The sequence below is a fragment of the Phalacrocorax carbo genome, chromosome 26 (assembly GCF_963921805.1).
Source record: "Phalacrocorax carbo chromosome 26, bPhaCar2.1, whole genome shotgun sequence".
Classification (NCBI taxonomy): domain Eukaryota; kingdom Metazoa; phylum Chordata; class Aves; order Suliformes; family Phalacrocoracidae; genus Phalacrocorax; species Phalacrocorax carbo.
The window spans coordinates 631,910-642,370 of NC_087538.1; the positions used below are offsets into that span (position 1 = coordinate 631,910).

The following is a 10,461-nucleotide window of genomic DNA, read 5'->3' on the forward strand; positions in this document are numbered from 1 at the left end:
CACGGCAAGACCCTTCCTCGAGGTCAGAGGCAGCTGGCTGTAGAGAGAGCCAAGCCTTACCATCTGCCTTCGTCCAGACCAAGAGAAGGTAATTTTTAGGGGGGGAATATAACGCACAACTAACCATCGCTTTGATTGCACAAGGCTGATCGTTTTTCCCTCGTGCTTTACAGCTGCAAGACCAAAGCCAATCTCGACAGTAACAAAACCAGCTAATGCAGGAAATGTGGATCCAAGGGCACCTTTCAGCAGTCGTGTGTTGGCCAAAGTTAGAGAGTTATGGGTAGGAAATGAGCAGAAACCCAGTTGAGAGAGAGTTTTTCTGTTATGATAATGTTTGCTATGCAAAATACATGTGTTTATATTATGGTAAATGTGTTCAGAGAATTTAAGATGGCTAAAACTAAAACCCTGATTACCATCAAGCTATTGGTGTACACATCTTGCTAGACTTGATTGTGTGATCAAATAGTGATCTCTTCCCACTTGCTGACACATTTCTGCTTTGTTTCTGCCTCTTTTACTTAAAAATAGGCAGAATGATAAAGAGCAGGAAAGAGGCCAGTAGCTGTCAGATGAGTTTCCTACAGGTGTTGTGGCCAAATCAACCTCAATTCTGGTATATTTGGCCGTGAGGGCAATGAAGGTCAGTTACTGCCCTTCTCTGCTGTCCTTTTGCCATGAGAAAACACCAAGACCTTGGGCAGATCGTACTATAAGGACATGCCCGGTGTGCAAATAAGGCCGCAGATAACTAAGTAGTTTAATCCCCCATCAGAAGCCCTTCTCATGGAAGATGACTCTCAGGGTTGTCAGCGCACTCCATTTATTTGCTGCAATTCATCCCTTCCCATGTAACCAACCATAACTAGCTTCTGGTGGGGAAGAAGCAAGCTCCAGGCAGAAGCCAGCCCATAGCCTCTTGTGAGTTGTTAGGCAATGCTTGTAACCTCTTAGTCTAGGCCAGTCGGCAAATGCTATGAAATAATAGAATTTCTCGTAGTAAGATTGCATTTGTTTCTTATGTTGTTGGTACTTTTGTCTTCTGTGCAAAACTTGCAGGTTTCCATCGCAGGAATGCTGTTCTCACCAAAGCAGTCACGATAATGAGTGCCTTTGAGATGCTCGGAGAGAAATGTTCTGCGGTTCCTTCTGAATTACAGCTGTTCCTCAAATAAAAAGCGTTTCCCAATGCACTGAGCTGTGTGGGTGACCCATACGTGAGGCAGAGGGAAAAATGCAGGTGACGGTGCCTGATGTGCCTGTTGGTTCAGGTCACTCACTCCTGGGCCGTGCATCACCTGGCGTGGTTCAAGAGCAGGCTCATCCCACAGCAGCCATCGGTATGGTGTGCCTTGCTCTCGAACTTGGTTTAAACCCAGACTAGACCATGAGTTATTAGTGAATGCCTGATTGCTGGTAGTTTGATACTACAATTGTAATGTTAATGGACAGAGAGAGAAGGATGCAGGAGGGAGGTGTGTGAGAGGCTCAGGGAAGAGCCCATGAGCGACGATCGGGTATGGTGCGAACAGAGGCTGGGTGCCCGTTGTGCGCCAAGAGCTCTTCAAAGCCCCCCGCACTCGGGAGAACCACAAGCAGTGCCAGGTGGGATTAGCACAGAGTGGTGCTACATGGAGTAAATGGGTGGCACTGATCACCCAGCGGGCTTGAATAGGAAACCCCAGTGGCCCAGGAATCCTGGAAGTGACCATGGGCTGGCCAGAGGGCAAAGACTTTGGAATATCACCAGAGGAGGGGGTGCCACGTGCTGAAGAGGCCCCACTGTGGAACAAACTGTTGGAAGATGAAAAGCAATAGGCCCTGTTCATTGTAAGCGCCATGTGCTTACAGTGGTGGATGCAACGACCGGCTGGCGGAAAACATATCCCATCCCCCCCGCCCCTGCCCAGACACCATCCTGGGTCTGGAAAAACAAGTCCTGAGGCGACATGGCACCCCAGAGAGAACTGAGTCAGGCAACGGACTCATTTCCGAAACACCCTCACAGACACCTGGGCCAAAGAGCGCGGCACTGAGTGGGTGTATCACACCCCCTGTCACACACCAGCCTCTGGGGAAATGGAGCGGTACGATGGACTGTTAAAAACTACCCTGAGAGCAATGGGGGGTGGGACATTCAGGCCCTGGGGTGCACATTTGGCAAAAGCCACGTGGTTAGTCAACAGGAGGGGATCTGGTTCTTCACCCAGAGGGTGGTGGAGCCCTGGAACAGGCTCCCCAGGAGGCAGTCATGGCGCCAAGCCTGGCGATGTTCAAGAAGCACTTGGCCAACCCCCTCAGAGACACGGTGTGAATTTGGGGTTGTCCTGTGCAGGGACAGGATGATCCCGGACTTGATGATCCTTGTGGGTCCCTTCCAACTCAGAACATTCTGTGTTTCTATGATTCTGTAACACACTCCTGAGCAACAGCTTCAGGGGTCAAGCGTAAATTTCAGCAGAATGGCACAGCAATAAATAGAGGTCAGTAGCACAATTGTCCGCGTTGTAACAGCAGCAAAACCAGGGATTCAGCAGTTTGGGGCCAAACTTCCTATCGGGGCAAGCAGGGATGTGGATGCCCACGGTGTCAATAAACGACAGAGCGGCAGAAAGCTGCTATCAAGCCGTAACGGAGACAGCGTCTGTTCTGGTTCGGGCTGGGATGGAGTTAATTTTCTTCGTCGCAGCCCATACGGTGCCGAGTTTTGGATTTGTAACCAAAGCGGTGTTTCAGCCATTGCTGAACCTGCTTCCATGGCACGGAGGCCTACTCTGTTCACCCGCCGCCCTGCCACGGCCTGGCCTCCCCCCACCAGGCTTGGGGCGGCTGCACCCCGCCGGGGCCGGCAGTGCCGCAAGGTTTCGGGGGTGCTGCCTGGTGTGGGGAAAGGTGCCCGGTTTGGGGCTGTTTCTGCGTTTGGCGGTTCCTTGTGGGCTTGGGGGACTCTTGGCAGGTTTAAGGTGTGCCCCTGGGCTTGGGGGTGTTTGTGGGTTTGGAGGTCGCCGACAGGTTTTGGGGGGTGTGTCTGGGTCTGCTGGTTGCTGCCAATTTTGGGGGAAACTTGAGGATTTGGGGGCGTTGCTGTGTCAGGTGCCTGCTGCTAGGTCTGGTGGGTGCAGCCAGGTGTGGGGCGCCTCTGGATTTAGGGTTTGTTCCCGGACTGGGGCAATGCTACCAGGTGTAAGGGTTCTTTTGGGTTTGGCGGCTGCCGCTGGGCTGACAGCAGCCTCTGTTCCGGTGGACACAAGCCCTGTCCCTGCAGCAGCGCCAGCAGTGCGTCTCGTAAGGCGCTGGGCACTGCTGTGGTCACGCTGCGCTCTCTGGCTGGTTGTTTCGGCTACACGGCCGCACGGCTGGCCTCCCTTGAGAGGCGCTGGGGTGCCACCTCAGGTGGATTTCACTTGCTGTGTTTGAGGGGAAACTGTGTCCCTCATGCTCAGAGTGCTTTAGGATAGCACACACCATGCCGGCTGCTCCGCCCTGGTAGTAACCAGTGTGTTTCTGTTGGTGGTTTCGTTGCGCCGTTCCTTCTTCTGAATCTCTGATGCGGATCGCTCGGGGCCATTGGTGGAGGCTGATTTTTGCACCGTGCCTGCTGTGTTGCTTGTCAGTGGTGCAGGAGGGGAGCCGGGCAGCGCTGCCCCACTGCTGCCCCACTGCTGCTTGCTGGGGTAGCCGTGGAGGAAAGAGGCTTGAGGAAGTCCCTTCCTAAGTCCAGCGGAAGCTGAAGAGGTTTTCTGCCAGTGGAGTTCCTGCTCTGGATGAGGTTGCTGCCAAGCACTGACTTTGTGCAGCCTGTGCTCCTGTTGACTTGCTGCTCTGTGTCACAACGGGGTTTGTCCGGCAACCGTCTGGTGAACAAGGCTTCCATGGTGCTTCGCTGTCTGGATATTCCAAACCAGGAGAGGGGCGCAAGTTAACATTTTTGGGGTGAGTTGAGCTTTTTAAGTTTTGGAGCTGACCGATCCAACAGAGTTGTGCTTAGGAAACCACACATCTGGTATTTGAGGGCTTGTTGCACCCAGAAATCAAGCAGGCTGCATCTGTGTGACTCTAGGGATTGTTCTGCACGACGAAAGCTAAAGTGCGGCATACGTCATTAACTCCTGGGCTGTGGGTTAGGCTAGATGAGCCACAGCTACAAGCCTTCCCACCTCAGCATCTTCTCTAGTGTGCTTAGGAGATGAAGCTGTGCCTTGCGGATGAACTTGGTTTAAACCCAGACTAGACCATGAGTTATTAGTGAAAGCCTGATTGCTGGTAGTTTGACGCTGCAGTTGTAATGTTAATAGGCAGGGAGAGAAGGATGCGGGAAGCAGGTGTGTGACTTCTGTGAACAGCGACAGCACAGGCGTGTGTGACCCTAGGAATCCAGGGCACAGCAAAGCCTTTGCTTCTGATCCAGCCTATTGGTCTCAGAGGAGCTTCCTAAAGGACGAGAACGGCATGCTCATCTCCGCAGGATCCAGCAGTTCCGTGGGCCAGGTAAGCCTTGAGTCAAAGAACCAGCTGGAAGCAGCTGTCACTGATACGCAGCTGGAGGCCGGTCAGTTCCTTTATCTCCCGTTACTAACATTCATGTCAGCGTAACGCAAAAGACCGACATTTATCACTTTCCTGGTGTGAAGCAGTGGCTAGATTTTATCTACACGTCTTGTCATCCTGGAACTGAGTGTTGCTGTCAAGTGTGCTTGCCAGTCTTGATTGCTAATTTAAACTGCTAGCGAGGGCTCTCCTGGCAGAGAGCAGTGCTTGTGTGTGCGTTTGGTGGCTCGCTTATGAAGAGGGGGCACTTGGTGGTTTGTTAGAGAGAGGTCTTTGGTGGTCGTGGTCAGGGAGTGCTGGAGAGCGCCTGGCAAGGTTATAACGCCTTATGGGGTGGATGACACTGGGGATGCAGCCGGGGTCTGACCAAAAGACTCAGCAGTGGGATCTGCAGGGGGCTGAGCAGGGGACTCTCTGCAGGACCCTGCAGGGGATCCTTCTGGGAACTCTCCACAGGCCTGTCCTCTGAAGTCTCCTCTGCAGTCTCTGCAGAGCTCTCCTCAGAAGTGTCCAAGGGCAGCCAGGTGGGGAGGGCTGCCGCCATCCCACCCTGGTTCCCCTTGAGGTCCTGCAAGGGGGAGGCCGGCCCCCCTGAGAATGGTTCATCGTCCCCAGCATCACTGCTGCCAGGTGTTCCTCAGGACACTTGCCCTCCGCTCCATAATCCAAGACACTGGGGACTTCACTGAAGGAGGCGGTGGTGGCAAGGCTGTCAGGGACATTGAGGAGGATGGTTTCTCCAACCACCAGCATCACTGCTGCCCACTGCTCCACATCGCAGGTGCCCTCTGCCCTTTACTCCAAGAGGTGGGGGAAGCTTGTTGATGGAGGTTGTCAAGTCGGGGATATCGGGGATTGTGGGGACACCATCCACCAGCCCCACTGCCTCCACTCGCTCTTTGGGGCAGCTGCTCTCTGCCACATACCCGGAGAGGTCGGGGAGCTCATCGAGGGCCTCGGCAGTCACGCTGGGACCACTGGTGGTCAGGATGGTGTCCTCACTGTCCCCTAGCTGTTCCACCACCACTTGGTCCTTGGGGCAGTTGCCCTCTGCCATGTACCTGGGAAGTCATGGAGCTCACTGAGGAAACTGGTGCTGGTGCGGCTGTTGGGCAAGTCTAGGAAATCAGGGACGGTGTCCTCGCTGTCCCCCAGTCCCGCTGCCACCACTCTGTCATCAGGGCAGCCGCCCTCTGCCACGTACTCGGAGAGGTCAGGGAACTTGTGGAGGTAGGCAGCCAAACTGGGGCCGTCAGGGACACCAGGGACACGTCCTCACTGTCCTTGGTGTCAAGCCAGGCGAGCATCTCAGTGATGTCTACAGTGAAAGACTGCTCATCCTGAAACTGGAGCTTGTCCCCTGCCAGCTCGGGAAAGGCCTTGGTGAATGGCTCTGGCCCCAGCTCAGGCAGGTCAAATCAAGAATCAAGATATTTCAGCATTATTTGCTGTCTGAAGTCCTCTTAGAAGCAGTGCCCCCTATTGCCCTGTGGACAGCATAATGTCATGACTGGCCTGACTGGTAATTTTCCTTTTCTTTTCTAGTACAAGGATGCATTTATGAAGGCAAATCCAGGGTACAAGTGGTGGCCCACAACAAACCAACCTGTGAAAGCCCGGACATCCACTGTTACAAACAGGAAAAAGCTATGGGCCTTTGCTTCAGACTCTGCAAAAGGTTTACCAAGCCTGGGGAAAGCGACAAAAAGTGAAGGAATGCCGCAGCGTAACTTTGGGACGGCAGGTGAGATTCCATCCCTGTTCCTCAGACGTAGCAGCCTTGTTTTGTTTGAGGGTGCGGCGTTGGAATCGAACTGCAAGACCAGTTTTCCTCACTGCACGTGGTGCTGCAGTGCCGATACCTTTCACGGCCCAAATTAAGTTGCCAAGACTCGAGTTAAACCTCTGCATAACAACCTAAAATTTTCCTCAGCACGTGATTGCTTTCAAGAGTCGAGGGCAGATATGTGGCACATCGTAACCCAAACCCCATTTGGGGTCCAGATTGGACTGGGTTTTACTTCAGGCTTATCTGCTGTTAGAGATTTTCTTTTTTCAGGTCAAAAAGGAACATGCTGATTATGTGCCTTCTTTTTCATAGAGTGTATTAATTTGCTGTTTACAAAAATCATGTATGGGTGTCTATGAAGTTGGAGGTGTTAACGTTCTCGCGGATGAATGTACCGGCGGAGCTAACTTTTTGTATTTAAATCCAGAGAAGCGCAATCTAATGTCACTGAAAACGTGCTCTTTTGCCCATTATACCTGGGAGGCGTGAGTTCTAACTTCCAACTCAGGTCATCCTATGATTCTATGATTTAATGGATGTATCATCTTGATACAATTTCTTTACAGGCTGACGTTTGATTAACATGTTTCTGGCTAATAAGAATAGTACAGCTAAGCTCTGTGTCCATTTGAATGAGGCTGTTGCTTTGGAAGAGTAATTTCTTTGTGTTTTCCTTTCAGAAGCGATGACTCTTGCACTGCTTCTCATAAGCATCCCTAAGCAGACCTTTAGGCACGTTATTTGAGCAGTTTGGGGTTTGCGGTACCCTTAACTACTTATTGTCACGCGGTTCGGTGGTTTGGGATTATTTCTCCAATAAGTATTTCTGTCACTTAGCAACCCTCAGTGTCTTCAACAACTTTTGGTTTTTAGCTTCTAAGTAATTTTGTTATTCGGAATGGTAGCGTAAGTTACGGGTAGAGCGGTGTCCATAGCATCACCCACACAAGGTGCCTGTGTACGTAGCCCCAAATCACCAGGTTAGTATTTTGTTGCACAAAACTCCTTTGCAGAGTTTAGAAAAAAAAAATCTGGTATTTTTGTGCTCTCTTCTTAGGCGATTGTCAAAGACATTAAAATAGGTGCCAAACGATGTTTTCACCTTTTAATTTGATTTAAGCTGTCCGGGACTGTGAAACATTAGGGTGTCCATCTTCTCTTAAAGCCTGCTTCGTGTTTCTGCTCCCTGGTATTTTGATTTGGTCGCTCATGTTCTTAGCTTGGAAGAAACACCCTTGAGGTCTTGACTTACTCTCCGCACTCCTTGTTTCAGGTTTCCTCGAGTACTTGCCAGTCAGATGCGACTAATTCTATGGAAGCTTGTCAGAAGCTGTCATTGTTTCCGCGTGCAGAGGTGAGTTTCTTTGAAAAGGGTTGTCTTCCCCAGTGTTTCCCTTTAAGAAGCATCTGATGTTCAGCCTGAAAGAGAAATCAAAGATATTTAATCTGGAGAAGAGAAGGCTGCGGGGAGACCATATTGCAGCCCGTCAGTACTTAAAGGGGGACTATAGGAAAGATGGGGACAACCATTTTAGCAAGGCCTGCTTTGACAGGACAAGGGGTAATGGTTTTAAACTAAAGGAGAGTTGATTGAGAGTGGATATAAGGAAGACATTTTTTAGGAGGGTGGTGAAGCACTGGATCAGGTTGCCCGGAGAGGTTGTGGAAGCCTCTGAGCTCTGTTGTTGAGCCAGTTCTCTGTCCGCCTCACCAACCCATACTACCTTAGCCTGATCGTGAGGATGTTATAGGAGACAGGGTCGAACGCCTTACTGAAGTTGAGGCAGACAACATCCACTGCTCTCCCTTCGTCGACCCAGCCAGTCACGCCATCATAGAAGGCTGTCAGGTTGGTCTTAGCGTGATCTCCCCTTGGTGAACCCATGTTGACTGCTTCTGATAACCTTCTTGTCCTCTACATGCCTGGAGATGACCTCCAGGATGAACTGCTCCATCACCTTTTCAGGGATGGAGGTGAGGCTGACTGCCTATAGTTTCCCAGGTCCTCCTTCTTGCCCTTTTTGAAGAGTGGAGTGACATTTTCTTTCAAAGATGATGGAGAGTGGCTTGGCAAGAACTGCCAGCTCCTTCAGCACTCATGGGTGCATCCCATCAGGGCCATGGATTTGCAAGGATCCAGTTTGCCTAGGTGATCTCTGGCCCAATCCTCCTCAACCAAGGGGAAGTCCTCCTTTCTCCAGATTTTATCTCTCTCCTCTGGGACCTGGGATGCCTGAGGGCCAGCCTTCCCAGTGAAGACTGAAGCAGAGATAAGGTCAGGGAGTGCTGGAGAGCGCCTGGCACGGTTATAACGCCACGCTGCTGGCGTACGGTCAGAGGGGCTCAGGGAAGAGCCCATGAGCGACGATCGGATACGGTGCAAGCAGTTCCTGGGCAGTGATCAGGAAATGGGGCAGTTACCCAGAACTGCTATTTTTACTCTCTTCCCATCTCCCATCACTGGTTTTTTCTTTCCTTCCCTGTCTGACTCCGTGCCTGTATTTTCTAACTCCTCCCTGTCTGTCCTACAGCCTGTTGCTATGGTCTCCTTTCCCTACACCTCTCTCCCGCTCCCTGGCCTTCTCCTTTCTCTGTCGCCGTGTCCTGGCCGCCTGTTTCCCCTCTGTGCTGCCGCCTGTCCCCTCTCTCCCGCCTGTATCCCCCGCTCGGCCGGCCCTGCTGCTCTCGGGGCCTCCGTCCTGCTCCCCGGCCCCTTCTGCTCCTCCTGCGTCTCCACCCTGGAGGCCGCGGCTGTTGTGCCCTTCTGCGCCTCCTTGCCCTGACCCACAGCCCCTCTGTCTCAGTCTCTCGGGGTCGTTTCCCGCCCTCCCCTCGCCCTGTGTCCCGCTCTGCGTCCCGGCCTCCCCCTTTCTCTCTCCCCGCTGCCTTTTCCCTCTGCCCCTCTCCCCGCTGTCCCCCTGCCCCGCTCCCTCTGCCACGTCTCTGTCCCTGCGCGCTCCCGGTGCCTTGTCGGTCTCTGTGGCGGCGGGTCCCGCAGCCCCGGGGGGGCGGCCGTGGGGCCTGCGGGGGGGCGGCTGGCTCGGGCTGGGGGCGCGGTGCCCGCGCAGGGTCGGGCGGCGGGAAGGCGCGCCCCGGGGCATGCTGGGAGCTGGAGCCCTGGGGCAGGGGCTGCCGGGCGGCCATGTTGCCCCGGCCCCAGCCCCTGCCCCGAGGCCTGTCCCGCAGCCCCAGGCCGCCCCCGGGCCTGTCCTGGCAGCAGCCAGCTGGGCCTGGGCCCCGCTCCGGCCCCCCTGAGCTGTGCCTCGGGGCGGCCTCGTGGGGTGCGAGCTGTGAGGCACCCGTGGGTGCCCTGAGGTGGAAGGCAGTCGGGTGAGCGGGGCTGCAGCACAGGGAGGGAGGGAGGCAGGGACAGACAGACAGACCGAGAGAGACAGAAGTGCCTGAGCTGTGCCATGTGCCTGGCAGTGCAGAGAGCAGGAACTGCGGAGAGTCCTGGGCCCCGGGGTCATGTCACCCCTCTCCCGCATCCCAGTCCCTCCTGACACCCCCTTCCCTTTCCCTGTGTGGATTTGTGGTGGGATGCTTTACTCAGCTCAATCTCACAGGGTTTTTTTTGCTTTTGATATTACAGAAACCTCCTGGTCCTTCAAGCCAAGGGGCAGATGCTTTAGGGGTAAGCACACCACGAATACCACATTCACCACGGGACTAAGCGCCCTTCTTCACACATCCAGGGATCTAAATCATACCCACGGCACTTGGCAGCCTGAGCTGTGAGCATGCTGGAAAGGGGCACCTGGACACTCAGCTCGGCTGCAGAGAAAGTGTTTTGGTTTTTTTTAACAGGATCACCAGGTAAACAGCCCAAAGAGGGGCACGCAGTAAACTGATATGCTCTGTAGGTGGCCAAGGAAAAGATGTCAGAGCGTAACAAGGTATTTTATGGCACTTTTGGCATCATAGGTGCCTTCAGACCTGGTTTCAGCCCAGCGTTTGCATAGCGGATGCTGTCAGATTTACTCCTCCCAGCAGCCCCCGCTCCCTGCTTTCACACACCACGAGTGGCTTTGCTGAACCGCAGTCCCATTTGCTGCAAAAACGGGAGGGATGGTGAATTTGTACCAAGCCACCGTCCTCTCTGGCATCCAGCCTGGCATGTG

General features: G+C 53.6%; 1 protein-coding gene across 1 annotated transcript; it reads left to right on the plus strand.

Moving 5' to 3' along the window:
- Window positions 1-4,057: 4,057 nt before the first annotated feature.
- Window positions 4,058-7,695, plus strand: LOC135317562 (HMG box transcription factor BBX-like). Its single transcript, XM_064473844.1, has 3 exons — window positions 4,058-4,491; window positions 6,097-6,295; window positions 7,614-7,695. Exons 1-3 carry the CDS (start codon window positions 4,453-4,455, stop codon window positions 7,646-7,648), a joined length of 273 nt encoding a protein of 90 aa, XP_064329914.1. The 5' UTR covers window positions 4,058-4,452; the 3' UTR covers window positions 7,649-7,695.
- The last annotated feature ends 2,766 nt before the right edge of the window (window positions 7,696-10,461 follow it).

Coding starts and splice junctions, on each gene's coding strand:
- LOC135317562 (XM_064473844.1), top strand. CDS start 4,453: ATGCTCATCTCCGCAGGATCCAGCAGTTCCGTGGGCCAG. Junction 4,492..6,096: donor CCAGCAGTTCCGTGGGCCAG/GTAAGCCTTGAG, acceptor TTTCTTTTCTAG/TACAAGGATGCATTTATGAA. Junction 6,296..7,613: donor GCGTAACTTTGGGACGGCAG/GTGAGATTCCAT, acceptor TCCTTGTTTCAG/GTTTCCTCGAGTACTTGCCA.